General features: G+C 47.4%; 1 protein-coding gene across 1 annotated transcript in view; it reads right to left on the reverse strand.

Annotated features, from left to right (window-relative positions):
• Window positions 1-22,105, reverse strand: part of LOC307085773 (protein unc-13 homolog A-like) — a gene marked incomplete at both ends in the record, with an annotated part of 30,959 nt that overhangs the window by 6,112 nt on the left and 2,742 nt on the right. Inside the window, 29 exon segments of the mRNA XM_079750634.1 lie at window positions 593-646; window positions 1,181-1,277; window positions 1,426-1,552; window positions 1,788-1,873; window positions 2,818-2,945; window positions 3,138-3,272; window positions 3,609-3,698; window positions 4,168-4,236; window positions 4,455-4,608; window positions 4,838-5,001; window positions 6,130-6,245; window positions 6,331-6,354; window positions 6,357-6,493; window positions 6,746-6,887; window positions 7,146-7,373; window positions 7,700-7,919; window positions 8,352-8,426; window positions 9,801-9,879; window positions 10,790-10,833; window positions 11,815-11,917; window positions 12,024-13,118; window positions 14,688-14,901; window positions 16,466-16,495; window positions 17,098-17,155; window positions 17,412-17,482; window positions 18,183-18,306; window positions 18,418-18,535; window positions 20,602-20,701; window positions 21,292-21,321. Of these exon segments, the coding sequence (XP_079606760.1) occupies window positions 593-646; window positions 1,181-1,277; window positions 1,426-1,552; window positions 1,788-1,873; window positions 2,818-2,945; window positions 3,138-3,272; window positions 3,609-3,698; window positions 4,168-4,236; window positions 4,455-4,608; window positions 4,838-5,001; window positions 6,130-6,245; window positions 6,331-6,354; window positions 6,357-6,493; window positions 6,746-6,887; window positions 7,146-7,373; window positions 7,700-7,919; window positions 8,352-8,426; window positions 9,801-9,879; window positions 10,790-10,833; window positions 11,815-11,917; window positions 12,024-13,118; window positions 14,688-14,901; window positions 16,466-16,495; window positions 17,098-17,155; window positions 17,412-17,482; window positions 18,183-18,306; window positions 18,418-18,535; window positions 20,602-20,701; window positions 21,292-21,321 (4,112 nt within the window).

Consider the following 22,105-nt stretch of genomic DNA (forward strand, 5'->3'; position numbering starts at 1 on the left):
AAGAGCAGAACCAGCTAACCCTGCATCAATATAAATCAATAAATAGATCCATCAAATCTCTAAGCCTGACAATGTAGCGACATCAGAGAGCAACCCCCTTCCCCCCTGTCCCAACGCACACACACACTGAGCACGTGCGAAGAGGAGAGGTGTATGGACCCTCTTGTTAAGCCTATGCTCCGCAAGTCCAGGGAAGGGATGCTCTTTATGTGGAGCGATGGGGGGGGGGGAGAGGGTGGGAGAGGGGGAACACATGCTCCAGGTGACAGTAATTGGACCCAGAGGACCAGTGATATAGGAGCTGAGAAAACCTTGTTTGTATAAGGGCTCGCTCTGCTGTCTATTGACCCCCCCCTCCCCCGCCTCACTCCACTCACCCCAGCCTCCCATTGATTAGATCTATAGGCAGCCCAGTGTGAGTGTGAGAGTGTGTGTGTGTGTGTGTGTGTGAACGTTTGTGCGAGGCCGTTGATGTGTTTAAGCATCCGCTTTCACCGCCCGAAGCATCTGCTGCGGCTCTCTGCCGGGGATGTGTTTCATTCATTTTTATCGTTATTTGCATTTTGTATGGAGTTGTTATTGATCGTCTTACAGCCTCCCACCTGCCCGTGGCGCTGCGAGGCCCTGCTGAGTCAGGGGGGGCCGTCTGGGGAAACAAACAGGGCTGTTTGCCTGAGCAAACCAGGGATCTATTTACGGAGTCAATGTTTGCGGTCGAGGAGCTAAAAATGTATTCTTTGCATACTTTAACTTTAGAGCTGCCTCGACAGGACAGTTAGTGGGGAAAATTTAAGTTGAACGCGATCAGTGCCTCGCCACCGCAGTCTGCTCCAGGACTGTGTTAAACCGAGTGTACCTTGGGTGGATTTCTTTGCCTGGAGTTGTCTAAGCAAATTCGTAGGAAATTATCGTTGATTACCATCGTGTTCATCAGCCCATTAAAAGTCGATTTCTGGCACCTCAAAGTAGTACTGAATAGTTTTGTTGGGTTTTGTTGGATTATTGTTTACAGCTGAAGAAAGGACATCAACCGCGCCAATTACAGCCAAGAAAAAGTTATTTGTGGACGGTTTCTCTTAATAAAGATTAAAAAAGGCTTCTCATTAAATGGCAGCTGAAGACAAATAAAAATAAGTTTGTACTAACTAACTTTCGTACTAAACCCAGCCAAAGCAGTTACCCCGTCTTTCTTGTCTCTCTCCAGTGCACCGTGGAGGAAATCTCGGGACACCTCCTCGTTTTCTTCCAACCACATGACCACGAACGGCTCGAACCAGCTGAGAAACCAACAAACAACAGCATCGTTCCAAAGTCATCTTCACATACAATGCAACTTTTGCAAACGTATACAAGGAACAGTCTTCGGCGTCGACGTGCTAAACGCCGGGGACCGTGCACAGCTGCGAGGCCAAAGGTCAGACTCACGCGGGGTACTCGGGGACGTGCTTCTGGAAGGTGACCAGCTCCTTGCAGTACTCGTTGTACAGCCACTTCACTTTGAAGTGCAGGTTCATATAATCTGCACTCTTGCACAGCCGGTGCTTCTCATGCTCTGAATAACAAAAGGCAGAGGAAATGTCACCACTAATGTCCTTCCTCAACTCAGACGCGGCCACTCGGCTCCCTCCCCTTGTCTCCCTCTCTGTTTCATATTTGTTGTCATTCACGTTGTCACAGTGCGCACACACACACACACAATATGTATGTGTAACAGAATTTGATATAATGTATACTAAATACATCGGCCTTGCATGAGCACACACCACATGTGTATAACAGGAACTCACCCTCCATGGCGTATCTCATGTCTTGTGCGAACATATTCCACATGACCTCGGCGCTGATCTTGCCGACATTCAGTTCCTGTGGAAACCTGCGGAGTGCCAGGGTAGGACTGAAGGCATCAGGCCATCGGCAGCCAATAGGACGATGATAACAACTCATAACCAACCAGTCAGCCACTGTGTGCCGTGTACATTTCTAACATATCTGTACTGAAGCCTCAACATGTTTGGAATCGGGTGACTTGATTTCACTGACACATGTCATGCGGTTTATATCAAGTAGAAGAATTTGATTATTGTGACTGCACTAAAGTTATTAGACTGTGGTTGGTTGGAACATTGAAGCAAGCTACCATTTACCGTTCTGATTGCCACAGAAAGGTCACAATCCTAAGGCTGTCTGTGAATGTGATATGGATGGAGAGAAGTAGCAGCTGCAGCCTAAACAGAGTATTGCATTAACTGAGACTGAACCCAACGAGCATCTATCCTTATCACCGCCTGTAGGCTCACATCACCTCACTCCGGCCTCTTGGCACCAGCAGTTTATTAATCAGCTAATCTGCTGGTCGGCTAATAGCTGATTGGGTGCTTCACAGCACTCAGTAGTATTTTACTGCCACTTAGGGCAGTGTTATCATCAAATACCGCAGTAATGAATGATAGCATGCTGTGTGTATTCCAGCCCTTCTGAATATTGCTTTTCTCAGGCGTGTACTGATTGGACGGTTTGTGTAGCGGGGCAGCTCATGGGTCAGTCTGTTGAGATGGAGCTCTAAAGGCCCTCTGTGATAGAAAACAGCAAAGTGCCAACAAATAAAATGCACTTTGGGATGCTCTGATACTATGTGTGTTGTTCTCCAATTATTTTTCCCAAGCGGAAATTTGCACAAAAAACTTGCCCTCCAGGGACACTTCCCTGCGATAATATGTTATATAATATAATCATTATATAATAATAGGTGGCTTCACTTGATGAATAGGAACATGCTATTGGACTGGTTTAGCTGGTTTGAACAGGGAAGAAACCTACTGGTTGAGGCAGTGCGTGTAGGAGTTCTTGTCCTCTTCGATGATGGAGACGATGAGGGTGATGAGTTTGGACCAGAAGTCCAGGTTCTTGATGTTTGGACCCTGCTCATCTGGGGGTACAGGTTTTGCCTGCACCACAGATTAGACACATCAGAGATATATAAATATTATCCAAGTGCTGAGCTGCAGCAGTTTTATTTCCTCCCTTGCAGGAATGACAACCAACCCAACATACTCATCCTTTTTTAACTGCTGATTTAGGCATCGTAAACAGTAAGCAAGGCCTGCTACAGCTGCAGCGGCCTCTCCCTTCTGACTCACCGGGTCAGACTGGTACTCGCGGTTGTACAGATCGTGGCAGTTGTTGAAGATGTACTCATAGGTGGAGTTGAGACAGGCCTTCACACAGTCTTTAACCACCTGGCTGGCCCTGGGAGGGCTCTGCAGCTCTTGGACCTAACAAACACCAACCAAAGACATCGTCAACTCTTGCACCCGCTCCAACTGCATTCCTCCAGGAAGCTGTCCCCCTTCTCTGGCAAATTCAACAAATATGCATGTGCACATATAGACTTATACAAAAGAGCAAACTGGACAACTATAATGTAATTATATGCCATATACACACACAGAGAAACACACCTGCATGGGGAACTAGGCTATGCGTGTATAACACAACGAGGAGACGATTCTCCACCAATAGGCCCGAGGGCATTCTGTGCTTGAAAACACTGCGGTTTTCTTTTGGTGTCAAAGCAGACATATCGTTGAGAGACAGAAAGCAGCTCTCACTTTCATCCTGAAGAAGGTGATGCTGGTCAGCAGGTCCACGGTGGACTTGAGGTCCTGTAGCCGCTCTGGACTACTGGCTGGGAAGTTGTTCTGAAAACACACGTCAGAAAACACCATTCAATCATCGAATGTAACATTTTACCATAGTATGGGCGGCTATTGAAAAGCTACAGATCGTAGATCAGATATTTAGATTATAAAGATCCGGAGAACAGCAACAGCTTAACAGTTGCTTTTATTTCAATCTCTTGACTGTACTTCAATATTCTGAACAATAAACAAAGTCATGGAAAACACGACATTGACGATAACCAATGACTTTTACCTCAAAACAAACTACATTTACATTTAGGGCATTTAGGTGACGCTTTCATGCAATTGCACTTACAATAATTACATTTGTCAGAAGAAGGAGAAACAACTTACAGCTTTTGGTACAATAAGGATGATCATAGAACCAAGTGCCAACCACCAATAATTGCTAACAAATGACTCAAGCAATGTTAAAATGAGGACAAAGATCGAAATAATGAGAGAAAGTAAAGAGAGTGCTCCATACCCGGTACATGGACAGATCGATCCTCAGGGAGTTGTGCAGCTGGTCCAGTAGTTTCACAAACCTCTCCTTCTACATCCAAGGGGAGAAATGAGGAGAACAAGTCTGGTTAGAAACACATCTGCCTGTGTAAACCTCTGACTCTGTTCCTCTGGCTGGTGCCTTTGAGACGTGGGCTGGGCCTGCATTACCCTAACCAGAGTTGACCCCAGGGGTGGCCCACAAGCACTGGAGTCAACAAGTGTTTCTGATCATAACTGTCAGGAAGACACAAGGACGGGGTCACCTACACCAAAGTTGGAGGCGGCGAATCTGTCGGAGGCGGAGACGTTGTTTGAGGACTGGGTGGTGTGGGCGTAGTAGGCGTTGATGTTGGCCAGCAGGGTGCTCATCACAGCCGGCACCCCGGGGCACATGTACTTAGATGACAGGCAGGCAAAGTGACTGTTTTTGCCAGGGGGTTGGAGGAGGAAGGAGCACGGAAAGACAAGAAAGACTTGTTAGATCAGACTAAAACAGTACATGTGTTTCAGTAACAAACAGTTAACAGGCGATATCAAACAATGATGTCATATCTTGATGATGCATTGATGACTGTTTCTAATTGAATATATTTCATGGGAAACGCATCATGGCCTGTGCTGTAAAAGGGGTGGAGGCTGAAGGTACTGACGTCATGGCCTGGTAGATGGACTCCACGCCGTAGCGCATGGCGAACTCGTCCACGATCTCCTGGGCCGTCTCCTCAAAGTAGACCTTCCAGGCGTCGTCGCCCTTGGCGTCGGGGATCTTCACCACGCCCCCGTTCTGCTCCTCGGTGGTGTACTGGAACAAGTGCTGAACACCAGGGGAAGGACCAATGGGGGTTAGCGACGGACGTGGCCTTCTAACTGATGTAAGCCCCCCCATCTGCTAAAAGCTAAAAAAAGATTAGATTGTCCGCGAGGTAGCCAATCAGATGGTCCACTAAATAGTGGTAGCCAAAGAGATTATTCACCAGTTGGACAGATAATCCCCTTGTCCACTCAGCAGTGATACCTCATCCATTTTTTACCAACTGGGGATAATCCGGTTGTCCACTAGTAGTCTATCTGATCATCAACTAATTGGCAGTAGTCAATCAGATCGTCCACTTAATAGCAGTAGTCAATCAGATCGTCCACTAAATAGCAGTAGTCAATCAGATCGTCCACTAATTAGCAGTAGTCAATCAGATCGTCCACTAATTAGCAGTAGTCAATCAGATCGTTCACTAATAAGCAGTAGTCAATCAGATCGTCCACTAAATAGCAATAGTCAATCAGATCGTCCACTAAATGGTAAAACCAATAAGACTATGCTAGCCTTGGAACCAGACAACTCTGCAATCTCATGTTTTATTTGCTCTTTCAGAGAGAAACTCCCATCTACCTATTTCCAGCCCACCTGGAGCGGGTCGGCCACTAACCACCGTTAATCTAATAAGAGTTTGATCCGATGAGAGAGGGGGGCCCTAGGGGGGAGCCGCTGGGGCATTTCCGTGAATGACCAAGATGGCTACCGCTGATGTGAAGTGGTCTGTGGAATCAGCCAATGTAACAGCATTAAACAAACTGGGTAGTGTTTTTTTATATAAAGAAGAATAAAGAAGTGCACTTATGGCACAAAAAACATACTGAAGCACTTGTTGATAAGGATGATGTGTTTGCCATTTCCGCTCCGCACTAGGATACATTCCATTGCTCTGATTGGTTGGAACTCTATCAAATGGCATCCGGAGGCCATTTGTCCTGCTAACAACGGCCCTCGGAAATCTAGTTCGAGACTAAAGGCATTTGCTAATTGCTCTGGCGATATCACTATTCACCAATTATTCACTAAAACAAGGAGATTGTCCACTGCATAATGAAAGCCAATAGGATGATTCACCGATTGGAGATAACCAATCAGATTGGGCCCCCACTGGATTAACCCAATCAGACTGACCTCATGTAGACAGGTGTACTGAACGTGGTAGGGAGCCACAGTCTCCTCGCCCTTGATCTCCACGCTGATGTGCATCCGAATGGCCCCCGACACGGCAGACTTATCCGTCCGCTTGTCTGGAACAGAGAGAGACGCGGTGTTGACTGGAATCCACTCACCCCCCACGAGGCTCAACGCTCTAGGGGATGAATTCTCTGGAACCAAACCTTTCCCATTCCGAACTCACAGCGTCCGGACCTCGATGATGGTTTGACCCAGGAAGTCATCGCTCTCCCTCTTGAACCTCTGCTTCACGCGGGACTTGATGTCGTCGTCTTCGTCCCACACGCGCACCTTGATCCGGTCGGAGGAGTTGTGGCACTCACTGGAGGAGACAGACAGACTATTAGGTTACCCTGGGCACGGTTAAGTGGCGATGACTGTAGCTTAAAAGATACAAAATGACATGCTTCTTATTGACCACAGTGCAGTCAAGTGTAGCCTTTTAGAAAGAAAACCATCGGCAGGGTAATGTCTAATTGGATTGGAGCAGTCTTTTATAACAGAAGTTAGTGCTCAGTTACATGTTATATAACATTGACTTGAAGTTGTGCACTGGTTTCTCTACAGAACTCACAAGTGGAAGTTCTCCTCCCAGACAGGGTTGAGGTTCCCATAGATCGTCTTGGTCCTCTTCTTGGTTTTCCCCACTTGGACCGTTACATAAGGGTCACTGGAGCCTGTTTTGTCCTTAGCCTGCAGGCCCTGCGCACACACCACTAAGGGACGAGAAGGAAGAAGAAAAATATAAATATCAATATCAAAAGTCTGACGATATCTGTGTCAAAGACAATAGCACTACTGTTGCTTTATAAAATTGAGTTTTATGTAGATCAAGGAAGGTTTGGATCTTTTTTTCTGTATTATCATGAGGAGGTAGTTGGTGAGGCATCTTGCTCAAGGGTTTCTACAAATAATTGGAGTACAAGTTATAAACCTAAACGTCAGCCTAACAACTGGACCCCCCGGGATCTCACCGGTGATGCTGATCTTGGCCGACCACTTGGACGTGCCGTCCAGCACGCTCTGCTTGATCTGCTTCATCTGGGTGCCGTGGGTGGACTTGTCCAGAGCGAACACCTCCTGGATCTGCTCGAAGATCTCGGGCTTGTTCCTCTCGCGGATCTTCATGCGGTCCTTCAGAACCATGATGATGTTCTGCGTCCGGTCCTCCGCGCCGTGCTTGGAGCTCTTCTCCGCAGCCCCTGATTGGACAGCAGGGGGGGGGGAGGCAGAAGACGAGACAGGGACGTTAATGATGACAACTATATTATTTCTAAAGTATGTGAAGGGGGAAAAAAGGTAGAAGGAGCGCCTCTGGTGTTCCCCTAAACCTCGGGGGGTTAGGGGCTAAATATGAATGTAACATCACAGCTATTAAAAGGCTTTTTAATTGCAGACCTACTTGAGTGCCTGGATCTGGATTCCCCCCCCCTGTGCCCGATCCTCCCGTTGTTACCCAAACTAGTTCTGAGCCCCCTGAACACCTCCTCTCCTCCACCTCCCCCAGAGCACCGATCATCACACTCACTCTGCAGGCAGTCAGCGTTGAGCAGGTCTTGGCACTTGTCGTGGCACTTGACCCCGCACTCGGAGCAGCGCATGCCCTGGCGCGCGATGCCCCACAGCAGCCCCTCGCACTCGTAGCAGTAGGTGGGCGTGGTGGCCGTCCACACCTCGAAGTTGTGCGGCGTGGTGGAGGAGATGGGGTAGATGAGGGCCTGCAGGGTCTTCTTGTACACGTGGCTCTTCTGCAGAACACACAGAGGGGTCGCACTGAGCGGGGGGAGACAGGCCTGTGTGGGGGCAGCCCACGCTGCCGGGACCAGCCTGCGGACGGAGCCCTCGGCTGCAGGCTCAGTCTGGGGGAGTGGATCCATCGTAGCACCGAGGGAAACGCAATCTCTAGGAACTTGTAGATGTATTAACTAATATCTGCATTATTATTTGTATGGTGTTTTGTTTTGTGCATGTGGTAACTTTGTGTAATGCTAGCCTTCTTGGTCAGGTCTGTGTGTTTAATTTCAAGGGACTAACCTGGTAGAATATAGGTAAAATAACGTTTTTTTTATAAAAGTAGCACAATGGGAAGAAAGGGTCAGTATGGCAGCAGTGTGGAATGTTGTGGAGAAGGACAAGGAGAATCTAGTGGCAAGAGAGGTCACAGTGGAGGTCCAACCCACCAGCTCCTCGTTGCCCAGCGTGGTGGAGGCCATGGCAGAGGTGATGCCTGCCTTGCGGTTGTTCTGGGCCAAAGACTGCAAAGGGAACCCAGGGATTTAGAGACGGCTGAACGAGATGTTGGTAATGTGATTCATCTGATTACATTAAACACTTGACTATTATTGAGCGGTTCATGTTTGCTTGAAATGAGACAAAGAATTACTTACCATGGCCTTGTGTTCACAGACAGTGACAATGAACAGGATTCGGTGGAAAATACGAAGGAAGAAGATAGATATTAGGATTATAATGAAGAGCATGTGTGAGCATGTGAGCAGGCTGTATGCATGGGTGTGTGTGTGTTGTGTGTGTGTGTGTGTGTGTGTGTGTGTGTGTGTGTGTGTGTGTGTGTAAGATACTTACAATCACCTAAAAAATAAAAAGGAAGAAAAGGCAAAAGCATGCGTTAATGCGATAATGCGCTCAATGCATTATCAAAATTAAAATACGTTTCACAAGCTGAATTAAAAAGGCAAAATAAGAAATGGGAGATTGGATAGTGTGTGTATTTGTGTGTGTGTGTGTGTGTGTGTGTGTACGCGTGTGTTTGTGTGTATGTGTGTGTGTGTGTGTGTGTGCACGCGTGTGTGTTTGTGTGTATGTGTGTTTGTGTGAATGTGTGTGTGTGTGTGTGTGTATGTTTGTGTGTGTGTGTGTGTGTGTGTGTGTGAGTGTGTGTATGTTTGTGTGTGTATGTGTGCGTGTGCGTGTGTGTGTGTATATGTGTGCGTGTGTGTGTGTGTCTGCATGTATCTCCGGTGGAGAAGACATGGTGGGGTAGTGACCTCTGGAAGAGAGCCGCTTAATCTATTACACCTGAGCTCACTCGGTCAGTATCTGAAATGTCTAATTTATAGGCCGTCAGCAAACCCGGCCGCACGGTTTGAAAATGCCCAGAAAGAAGGTGGCAGCCAGAGACATGGATAAAGAATTCCTGTCAGAGCAACTTCCATTTGTAGTGATCAGCTCAAGGTGTGAGCACAGCACCCCGCTATGTGAGGGGAATTAAACTGCATGGGTAGAACTCTAGCGTCAGCACTATTACCGCGGTACAGGGAGACACACTGTCACACACAGCTGCGGGGTTGTGCATGTGTGTCTACACGTTTCGGCATCGGCACAGGTGAGTGGATGTATGTGTCTTTTTGTGTCTGTGGGTTTCTCTGTGTGTATATACCTTCATGGATGTGTGTGTGTGTGTGTGTGTCTGTGTGTGTTTGAGCGTACCTGATCGGATGTGTGTGTGTTTAAGTCTATCTGCATGGATGTGTGTAAGTCTATCTGAGATTATGTTTGTGTGTGTGTGTGTGTGTGTTTACCTGAGGGTATGTTTGTGTGTATATGTTTGTGTGTGTGTGTGTGTGTGTGTGTGTGTGTGTGTGTGTGTGTGTGTGTGTGTGTGTTCTCACCAGATCTCTGACCAGAGGAATGGCTTTCCTCTTGCGGAGGTCAGGCATGCTGTCAATGCTGTAGAGAGCTCCTCCCACTCTGAGAAGAGAAGGAGCCACCATTTGTTTAATCTATATCTTAATACAGTATATATGCAGTGTTCAAATTATAGTAATCCCTGACAGCTGCCTTTCACTGCTCTTTGTAAGTTTGTAAGTAATTATTTAATAAAACAACAATAGCAGAAATAAGCTGAAATAGTTACTTCATATTACCAATAACTATTGGTAATAAATAATATATCCATATGTCATAAATATATATCCGTATTATATGCTGTTACTTCCCACACCTGACCACGGGCCACGTTCATTTTTAATTGATTGATTGAGGGTTTCTCAATATTCATTCAATACGCGTTGACCAGCAGCCATACAAAGAGCCTCACTAAATACCCCGGAAAGGTTCAGATTCAATAAACACAGGCATTACCCCCTGTCTGTCTGTCTGTCTGTCTGTCTGTCTGTCTGTCTGTCTGTCTGTCTGTCTGTCTGTCTCTCTGTCTGTCTCTCTCTCTCTCTGTATATCTATATCTATATCTATATATTTGCATGTCTTGGGTCAGTCCTCCTGTGGTCATGTCCCATTGTTTCCTTCAGAATAGGGATCGACCAATATGGATTTTTTAGGGCCGATACCAATTTCTTTTCGTCAGCCTTAGCCTATGACCGATACGGCAATACCGATTTTCCTGAGCCAATATTTGGAGCCCAAACTGCTTTTGCTCCCTCAATTTACATCATAAAAACGACTGAATGATGATAACAAATGTTACAAGTCTCAATTTAAAAAAGGAACATTTTGTTTAAGTCGGTAAATCTTGCCGGAAAAACTGTGAAAAAAATCGTCCGATGCTGATACGCGTAAAAAACGCAAATATCAATATATATCGTATAAATCGTCAATATATCAATATCAATATATGGTTCGATCACTACTTCAGACTCACCCTCCTTTACCAAACCATAGGGAGGCGGTGGGCTCCCCTCGAGCCTGAGGGAGGAGAACAACACAGTGAGACACAGGATCAACAGCGTTTAGCAAAATCCCTCCGTTCACTGGCACTCTCTTGGCCTACCTGTTTGCAAATAAGTAGGATATATGTAAAGTAAATGGTATGGTTTGGATCCATATGTTTTACAAATATAAAGAAAAAACATCAAATGCTTTCATGAATGCTTTCATTGTGTGCCTTGTCTGGTGCTAGAGATTCAATGTGTGTAGACACAATTAGTTTGAAGTCATTCCTAGCAGGGCAGCGGGGGTTTGTGTGTCACGACCTGAGCGGTCACTTTGAATCATTCCTACCTGTACACACGCTCCACCTGTGGTCGACCAATGTGCATGCGAGTGCCGCTATGGCAACGACATAAAACTGGAAAGTAAAAAATGGTTGGGAACAAATAAACAAACAAATAAACAAAAGGAGACGAACAAAGGAAAACAAAATGCAGAAAATGCAACATATACCAACGTAAATAGTGACGCAGGTCTATAATCGTTTTCACCAGCACTAACAAAATAATGTTTGAAAAAATATGCAAATGAAAATTACCAAGCAAAATCAAAAAATAGTCCAAAATGAAACATCCAGTCCATTGGGAACAACAGTCATGTCATGGAGTACAAACTAAACTACTTCAAAATAGTTTCCAGCCGCCAACGTTCTTTTTCGTCTTTTGAAACATCAATTATGAAATATGAAACACATTAACTCGGCGGCGTCTGGCGAAATGGACTATCAAAGTAGGACTATGAACTCTGCCAACCCAGTAAATAATGCACCACGCATACATATTTCAATGGCTTTCTGAAACACTTTGAGAGTCTTACAAGAGCCCCTGTGTTTCTGGTGCTGCTGCGGGCTTGTCCTGGGCCCAGGCTCTGCTTTGGATGAATAGTTATTCATGCTGGAGGAGGCCTGCTGCTGATAGACTCAAAGTTCTGGTTCTGCAGAACTTAGTTGATTCTTACCTCCCGAATCTGGGCCAGAACCTTGTTATAGATCCTTAACCAGTTCTCCTTGGCTCTGACAGCTGGGTCTACTGGCTCTTTGGGCTCCTCTGGCAGTATGGGACTACAAGAGGAAACACACAGGGGGTTCATTGTCATGCACTGCCAGGGCTCTGAATGGCCGTCCATGCTAGCAGAGCTTGATGCCACCATCGGCCTTCCCCTCCTACCTTTCTGGGATCATCTCGTCCTCCTCTAGCGGTGAGGGGGGTGGGCTGTCCTCCAGACGCTGCTCCATCTCCTCCAATTCCACCTCCAGCTGGGTGGGGGGAGTCCTGGCCTCTAGCTCCGCCATCTCCTCCTCATCTAGCCTGAACTCTTCATCCTGGAGGGGGGCCAGGTCTTCGTAGGCGGCTGACTGCCTGTTGGGGGTGGCTCCACCAGGCTGGGCCTGAGGGGGCATGGTGGCAGTAGGGCCCATGGCGTTGGTGGTGGTGGTTGTGTTGGAGGTGGGGTGGGGCTGGGAGCCCGGGGGACCCTTGGCGGCCGGGTGTGAGGGAGGCACGACGGTGGCGGCGGCAGACTGCGGGGGTGGACCCGCCGCAGGGGGGTGAGCCTGGGCAGGGTGGGTGCTGGGGACGGAGGACAGGAAGGTGGAGGCGAGGCCGCTGACCGCGGCTGTCAGGGGATTGGCCATGGAGAAGAAGGACGTGGCGGACGGGGCCGCCTGTGGCTGAGGCTGGGGCTGGGCGGGTTTAGGGAGCTGGGCGGAGCCGGCCTGCCCGGGCGCATGGGGCTGCCCTGCCGCCGGGCCCTGAGGGTGAGCCTGGCTGAGGGCCGTGTTGGGCGGCAGGGCGGGCTGCTGTTGGTGGAGGGTGGGCTGCTTCTCCAGGGGGGGCCTGGAGCTCGGCGTGTCCAGCGTCTGGGGAGCGGTGGACGTGGGGGTGGGCGTGAAGGGCGGCTCCATGTCCTCGCTGAGCGTGCCGTCCAGGTTGTAGAGGTCCTCGTCGTCGTACAGCACCTCCTCGTCCTCGTAGAGGCCCTCCTCCTCGCCCTCGTACAGACCCCCGTCATCCTCCTCGTACAGTGCCCCCTCCTCCCCCCCGTCCTTGCTGTAGCCTCCCTCGTCGCTGTACACGCCCTGGGTCTCGTCGGGGTCCCAGTCCGGAGAGCCCTTGCTGTAGCTGACGGAGGAGTGGCAGGAGTGGTAGGAGTCGTTCTCGTCGTAGGGGTCCCTCTCGCCGTACTCCCCCCCGTAGTCCTCCTCGCTCAACTGGCTGCTGCAGTGGCTCAGCTCTGCAGACGATGCATAGCTGCCAGCGGGGCTGGAGGGAGGAGGAGAGGAGGAGAGGAGAGGAGAGGAGAGGAGAGGAGAGGAGAGGAGGAGTGGAGAGGAGAGGAGAGGAGAGGAGGAGTGGAGAGGAGCGGAGAGGGGAGGAGAGGAGAGGAGGAGTGGAGTGGAGGAGAGGGGAGGAGAGGAGAGGAGAGGGGAGGAGAGGGGAGGAGAGAGGAGGAGAGGGGAGGAGAGAAGAGGAGAGGAGGAGTGGAGAGGGGAGGAGAGGAAAGGAGGAGAGGAAAGGGGAGGAGAGGAGAGGGGAGGAGAGGGGAGGAGAGAAGATGAGAGGAGAGGAGGAGTGGAGAGGGGAGGAGATGAAAGGAGGAGAGGAGAGGAAAGGAGGAGAGGAGAGAAGAGGAGAGGTGAGAAGGAGGAGAGGGGAGAAGGATGAGGAGGAGAGAAGAGGAGGAGGATGAGAGAAGAGGAGGATGAGAGAAATGGAGGAGAAGAAAGGGAGCGGAGATGAGGAGGAGGAGAGGAGCAGGAGGAGCAGGAAGAAAGGATAGGAGAGTAGAGGAGAGTAGAAAGAGGGTGGGAGAGGGTGGGGGGAGAGAAGAAGAGAACAGAAAAGAATAGAGGATTGAGGATACAAAGGGAACATTATAGAAGGAGTGGAAATCTGAGAAGAACATAATGGGAAAAAGAGACCTGAGACGACAGAGTAACACTCAGTCGATTGTCTGACCGAAGGGTTAATGGAGTTTGAAACCGTTTTGGGGTGTCATTATTGAATTAACATTTATCAGTTTAATTAAACCAAAGGGCATATTTGTATGCCCAAACCACGGAATCAACCACTTAATTACCAACTGTATACCAATTTTATTGTTTGCCACACTCTGTCCTCGTGACACCAAAACCACTTTCATCTCTCATTTTATAGTTTCACCTTACACAGATAGTTAATCAATACAAGGTAATGCAAAAGTAGCAGACAGACAGTAGGAAACAGAGCAGTACAAAATGGCGAGGGGTGTCCAGAATGCAGACAAATGGAAAAGCGACAGACAGACACAACAGCAGCAAACAGGAGTTAGGAGATTACACTGCTTGATGAATGAGGCTAATATTGGGATTGGGGACGGAGGTTTAAAGAGAGCAGGAGAAGAGGCTTGTTGTTGCAAAAAAATGAGTGTGAAGGATGATGTTTCCATTCTGCCAGCTTGCACCTGCTAGTTCAGGTTTCTTTTGGTTTCTAAAATATAAAATAGTGTAAGTAATATTTATAGACCCAGAGTTTTGGTGGAATCATTATCTTTCCTTTGATATGTTAGTAACTTATAACTGACTAAGTTTTGTATCAAATTCGAACCAAACTTAAACAAAACAAATCATAACCATCATTCAATTAGCCCAATTAACATAGTTTAGCTGATATTAGTAGTAGCTCTCACGTTTCACATCAGTAACATGCTAATGTCCTCACCACTCCACACACACACACACACACACACACACACACACACACACACACACACACACACTCTCACACACACACACACACACAGACGCACACACACAGACACACACGCACACAGACATACACACGCACACACACCTGACAGTCCTCTGGTGGTTGTACTCTCCGTCGGGGCCGGTGGCTGTGCGTGGCTGGGAGGATGTTCTGGAGTTGCGGTGCTGCTGGCTGATGGGGTACTGGTGGACCGAGGCGTTGGGCTGGGACGTTGTGTAGTAAGGAGGAGGGATGCTGTTGCTGGTCTCACTACGGTAATCGCTGTCCCTGTCATCCACCGCACTGTCTGCGTCCTCCGCTGCATAGACACACACACAAACACATTTACACACATACACACACATTTACACACACACATACACACACACACACACAAACATACACACACACAAATAAATGATCAAACAGCCACACACAAATACACACACGCAAACACACAAAGACACATAAATATACCAAAGCGAGTGCTATAGTGCTAAGTTCAGTTAGGAAACTCCAGCTGAAAGCTGATTATGGTTTCCCAGTGTCTGATCTATCGAAGCCTCAGTAAGAAAAATAGAGCAGCTCTTCTAAAACAGAGCAAAACTAGCCTGTCTGCAGCACTCGGTGACATCTATCTTCTGCTTGAACATGTTGAAGGTATCTCTGCACCGCTCTAAATGTGCCTGTTGTCCTAGCCACTGCTGTGTGTCATTGACTGTACCGTGGAGCGGGTCGTAGAATACTTTGTGATTAAAGTGTGTAGTGCACTCTGGTGTGAGGCCATGAACTGGATCCATTCATTGAAATTGAGATTTTCAGAAGCTCGGCAAAGCAACAGGAATATGTTCCAGAGGGACAAAAAACTCGAAAGAATTAAACAACCTTCCCGGGAGACTGCAAAAGGCGATCAAGGTGATAAGAAGCATGAATTTGCGTGGAGCCACCTATACCTCACCCAGACTAATGAGCTGTAAATTGGACCATGTTCATCTCTCCTGTCCACATACTGTGGTCACTCAGAGCACTGACTATAGAAATGTGAGACACAGAAGCGCTGGCATATTGTCTTCACCTTGTCCTATACCTTGTCCTATCTGCTCTATGCCTTCCATGTCCACTTCCATGAGCCACTTTAATGTCCATGGTGGTGATGGATCAGAGCTCATGGTCTTTGGAGGCATCCATATGGTGCTTCTTCAGATATCACTAGATTCTCCATGCATTAATCACTATGTTTATCATCTTTATATCTCTATATTTACCATGTATTAATCACTATATTTACCATGTTTAAATCTCTAAATTGATAATGTATTAACCACTATATTTACCATAAATTAATCACTATATTTACCATGTAATAATGACTATATTGACCAAGGATTAATCACTAAACATATCAAGTTTAAGTCACTATATTTAAAATGTGTTTCTCACTATATTTACCATGTATTAATCCCAATAGTTACTGTGTATTAATCAATCATTGATTCCTTAGTCACATGGGGGTTTCTTCGAAGACTTTGACAAAAACCACCGCAGCCTTCCTCTGTGTTCATCGTGATCTGTCGGTTCTGGTCCAAAAGCATAATTTAATTTAAACCTTGCTTTCTATCATCTAAAGCTATGATCCCGGAATTAAAAACACTGCAGTGATGTGGGCGAGTCTCATTCGCGCTTATGTAAGGCGCATTGTGAGATGAGAGAGAGTGAGAGAAAGAGAGAGAGAGAACGATAGATAGATAGACGATAACGAGAGAATTAAGGAAAATATCAAACGTGTATGTGTGAATGTATGTCTGTAAGTATGTTTGGTTGTGTGTATCTACGGATGCATATACAGCAGGCTGTATGTATCGATGAACATTGAGCATACTTACGTTGCTGTTCTCCCCATAAGCTCCAGTTGCCTGCGGTGGAAGCAAGGAATGCGGGGTTATTGCTGTGCAGTGATGTTTTGATCTGTTAACCGTGTAGACAAACCACCATGTGACAACACTTCAGCATCTCAGATGGAGAGATGGAGATTGTGAATGGAGGGCGGGAGAGAGAGAGAGCCCAGACGGCGTTCTATTTAAACAAAGCCCCCCCCCACACACACACACACACACACACACACACACACACATACACACACACACACACACACACACACACACACACACACACACACACACACACACACACACACTCTCTCTCCCTGCCCACAAGAGCTTGATCAGCAAAGCTAGCAGACTGGACCATTACTTGGACTCACGCCTTTAATATCTTCCAGCAGCCTTTTCCTGACATTGGATACAGCTATTGATTCCTCCCAGGGCAACTATACAGCAACCTCGCCTATCACCACCCCATGGCACATTACATGCATGTGCGGCTACATGCCATTTTGCACACGTTAAGGACATTCAATCCCATTACAACTCAGCAGCTGTACAGTGGTACTCTGATTGAGGGCAAACAGAGGATGGTTTGGTTTGCTAACACGGCCGTAAGTGTTTTCAGTACTCACAGCACTGTGTCCCGGGGACAGGAAGTGGGCGCTCCTGATCTTCCTGGAAGGAGATCTGCTGTAGGAAGGAAACGTGTTTAGTAATCACTGTGGTTGATAGAGAGAATGTAGTTTGTACCGTTTTGGATCTGTAACTTTTTCACTTTTTTACTTTGTGGATGTGCAGTGTTTTACGGCCTCTGTGTTAAACTCTCAGATAATGGAGCACACAATGGAACAGTGCATTTTTTTAATGAGCGCTTCTCGCATAAATTACATTACCTCTATTCTAAAAATAAGACAAAGCCATTGAATAACGTGCAAGGACAGCTTACATCCTGGTCCCTCATTGCGTTTATTTGTTCCAGTTTCTTGGCCCAGTAGCGCGCCTCGTCCTCGGGGATGTCTAGAGAGAAGAGCACACCACACCCTCTCAGTCCGCTAGCTCAACACTTTTGCAGCTCCGCTAGTTTCTCTCCCGGGTTTCAGGGACTTTCAAATTACTTTGTCCCTTATTGATTTATCTCCCTGAAGCTGTTACCAAACCCAGTGGTTTTTGCACCTGCAATTTAGGTTGCATATTGTGGAATATTTCACAGGACCATATTTGCCTCAGAGCGGGCTGGTTAGGAGTCAGGCTGTGGGAAGGGACCCAACATTTCTCATACCTTTTTCACTTGCCTTCCATAGTGAGTGACATTGGAAATGGGCCCTTGCTCTATGAGCCACAGAGCCGGCAGCCCTATTAATAGGCTTGGCAAAGTGATTTAGAAGGTAGGTGAACGGTATTGACTATGGGAGGAAAATTACACCTAATCAATACTAAGAGGAGCACTCTTTGAGCTATAAAACCGGAAGGCAAAACACAATCATACAGTTACAAACCCTTACACACACACACACACACACACACACACAGACACACACACAAACACAGACACACACACACGCTCATTACTTGGATATAGGTCAGGGCAATCGATTTCCCCCAGAGGTTCCTTGAGGTGTGTTAAGCACACGTCTAATGTGTTTGGCCTTTCTCCAGCCTTATCTCCCTCGGAGTGGAGACAGCTCCTACTCCACATCCACATCCATGGGCCTCTCACCCAAAGGCATCTCGAAGCGCGTGTCCAGCAGAACCAGGTGGAGGGTGGGGTCCTTGGTGCCGCAGATCTCGTTATCAGCCATGATAACCTGGGAGTCCAGACTCAGCCATTCCCCAGGGCCCTCCTGTGGGACCGGCCCCCCAACAAACCAATCTCAGTGAGAGGGTAACGGCGAGGTTACAAACTCTCATGTGAAGCGTGTGTGTTCATCGTGTGTGTCGCATGTGGTCTTGACCTCGTTGGACTGACTGATGTTGTGGAGGGGCACCCACACGGTGCCCACCATGGTGTCCCAGATCAAGCCTTTGTTCCATACCTCCACCGTCAGACCCAGGTCCAGGCGGTTGATCTCGCTGGACAAACAGAGAGAGAGAGAGAGAGAGAGAGAGAGAGAGAGAGAGAGAGAGAGAGAGAGAGCGAGAGAGAGAGAGAGAGAGAGAGAGAGAGAGAGAGGGGAGAGGGGGGGGGGGGGGGGGCGGGGGAGGAGGAAGTTGACAAGTTGATCATTTTAAAATAGGAAGCTCATTAGGCATGTTCATAATTAGTAAGGAACGATATGGTTTAATTAAAAGCTCAGAGATATGCAAGTGCACACACCCACACAAACACAAACAAAATGCAGCAGTTTGCTTGTGTGCAACACTATGATAAATAGGAAGTCTGTTTCTGCAAGAGGGACACACAGCATTCAAGACAGGAGGGAGTCAGAGAGGGAGAGATTGAGAGATACAGAGTGGGAGAGGAAGAAAGACATAGCGGAAGAGAGAGTACAGAGGAGAGAGCGGGGGGGGGGGGAGTGATTGTGTCAAATGCCTGCAGGGAGAGAGTGGAAAACATTAATTAAGAAAAAGCGTGGTGGATTTCCTGTTTTAGGGAGGACTCCTTTTAGCAGGAACGTCACTTGATTTAAGCCATTTCTCGGTGTGTTTGTCTCTTCATGTGTGTGAGTGTGCTTGCACACGCATGTGTATGTGAGTGCCTGAGTGGAGAATTTGACTATCTTTGCAGCTGAGCGTTACATAACAGGGCTTCTGTGGTGCATGGCAAGTACAATGCTGGCCGCCTGCGAACGCCTCCTAACATCACACAGCCACACACAAGACACTGCAGTCGACTGCCTGTCGTCCCCACCACCTCCTGCTCCCAACTCCCTGTATAAGATCCCCCCTCCCCACTCCCCCACAGCACTATGATGCTATAAAACCCCACCCTGGATCTAACTGAAGGAAAGCCAAACACTGTTCCAAGACATCAGCTGCTCCGCTGCCGTGACCGTAGCTTTGAGGTTTTGAGTTTCCTTAAGTCACAGTTTACCAGCCGACTCAAACCTAAATGTTATTTCCCAAGTGAAAATGCCTGCTGGTAATAGCAGGGCAATATGAAGAAAAAAGATGAGTGCAAAAGGCGTGGGAAGTCAGAGGGGGAGGATGAGAGTAGGGTGTGAATCAGAGGGAGATGAAGAAGGAGCCGAGCTCACAGGAAGTGATGGAAGGAGAGAGAGGGAGAGAGAGAGGGGGGGGGGGGCGGAGGGAGAGAGGGAGGGAGAGAGAGAGAGAGAGAGAGAGAGAGGGAGAGAGAGAGGGAGAGAGAGAGAGAGAGAGGGGGGGGGGGTGGAGGGAGAGAGGGAGGGAGAGAGAGAGAGAGAGAGAGGGGGGGGGGGAGAGAGAGAGAGAGAGAGAGAGAGAGAGAGAGAGAGAGAGAGAGAGAGAGAGAGAGAGAGAGAGAGAGGGAGGGAGAGAGAGGGGGCCAGAAAGAGAGAGGGAGGGAGAGAGAGAGTTTGGGACGGAGCCAAGCGGTTCAGAAAGGGAGGAAGAGGCATGGTATTCAGGGTGGATGGATGGAGCAGAGTAGGACGGTGGAGCAGCGTAAGGCAGGGGTGGAGGAAGATGATGGATTTTAACAAGTAGAGAGATGAAGGGCACCTGGGAAGGGAGATGTGAGGGGAAGAAGAGAGACAGCGTGGTCGATAGAGAGGGGGGGAGATTAGAAAAACACACACCAGGGCTCAGAGACATTCAGCAGGGAACATAGGAACAGTAGAAGGGGGAGAGGGAGGGAAGGGGAGAGAGAGGGAGGGAGGGAGGGCTGCCAAGCAAGGGAGATAATGAAATAGATTGAAGTAGCACGATGTAAGAAAGGAAGAAGTAGTGAATGAACAAAACGGTTGGCAATATGGATAAACCTGCCTGAGTAAGCTAGAAGTGTCCAACCCAAAATCTCCCACCCCTGCCCCTCCCTCCAAAGCCACTCCCCCAAAAGAAGTGAATATCTTGCTAGCTTTAGAACGAACTAAACGAAAGAACGTAGAACAAAAGAAAGAACCAAGGAAAGAACCAATGAAAGAAAAAGTAAAGACAGATCTCAAGGAAGACAGACAGAAAGAGAGTTGTAGTGTAGTATGGGATCTCGAAGGACTCACAACATGAAGTCCTGCTCCCAGCTGGGCAGGTTGCCCCTGACAGCGATGGTGGTGCTCTTCACATTCTGTACTTTCAGAGTCACGTAGGTGTTGAACTTCTCTGTTGGTACGATACAGATGATAACACATCAGCACAGAGCACGAGGGCATGATGAACGCATTGGTTCATCATCTTATCAACAAATATGTCTCAACCATAGGAACTACTAGTAGACATAACATTTACACATTGATTCATTTAAACATGTATTTTTTATTTTTAATCTACAATTGTACTACTCTTATAAGTGTCCTTAATTTCATAATTTGTCGTTATTGTAGTTATATTTGGATTGTATCTCTTTTCCTTGTATTACTGTCCTGTACTTTTTGCTGGTACACCCAAATGTAACGACTGGGATTAATAAGTATGACCATATCTATCTGTACCAATATATATATATATATATATATATATATATATATATATATATATTGTGTGGTATAACATAGATCTCTAATAGGATTATAGACACATTCAGGCTTAGGCTTACATCTGGAACTATACTGCTACTTACTTCCCAAAGTCTCATTTCCAGCATTAATGGCATAATTTCTCCTCCGCCTGTGATCTTAAAGATTAATGCCATCTAGCCAGCCGTCATTCTCCCCTGCCTCTGCCTACTTTATTTATAGGATCCCTGGACTTACCTTGGGGTCCATCCAGCTTGGCTTTCTTTACTGCGGAAACACAGAGAGGGAGAGAGTCACACACACACAGTTGCACCATCTGCCATCATGCTACAAGATACCATGCAGAGATGGTTGGGTCCCATACATGGGAGCAGCGGATTATGTCAGCATATATTATATATTACTGTATAGGCTATATGAGGATATGAGCGGGTGCATGGTTTGTGCAGACATTATGGTCATCAGGTGTATAAGGACATTTATAGGGGTGGTTTTGAAGATACTCAGGATGAAGCATGTGAAGACGTGCCAGTACATACTTTGTGAGGGGAAGATGTAAGTCATATGAGGGCATATTGGGGTATAGGGGATAGGAGTTTAAAGGGCATTCAAGAGAATAGCGTATATGAGGCTATGAGAATTTATTATGAGGCTAAATTAAGGTAGGAGTTGGTGTATGCCCTGTGAGTTATTCTCATGTCAACCAATTAACCACTCCATTAAATATGAACCATATGTATTTCTGTGTTATTTCAAGCACCTTCCAGTGATTCAGTGAGATGTTTAATGCGTGTGTGTTGGTTGGGTTAAAGGCAGAGCGCTGTGCATCTCTGCACCACTCCCTCTCTCCGCTTTGACGTAACCCATACATGCATTTTTAATAGTCCTCTCTCCCACATGGTTACTTCAAAACCTCCACACAAACTGCAATTAATGTTACGGGCACACACGGAGACACATACAAGCACATGCACACACACACACACACACACACACACACACACACACACACAGTGGCTCACATGAAACCGAGGTGTGTGTTTTCGGTTAA

This window comes from Pollachius pollachius (assembly GCF_949987615.1).
Source record: "Pollachius pollachius genome assembly, chromosome: 14".
Lineage (NCBI taxonomy): Eukaryota > Metazoa > Chordata > Actinopteri > Gadiformes > Gadidae > Pollachius > Pollachius pollachius.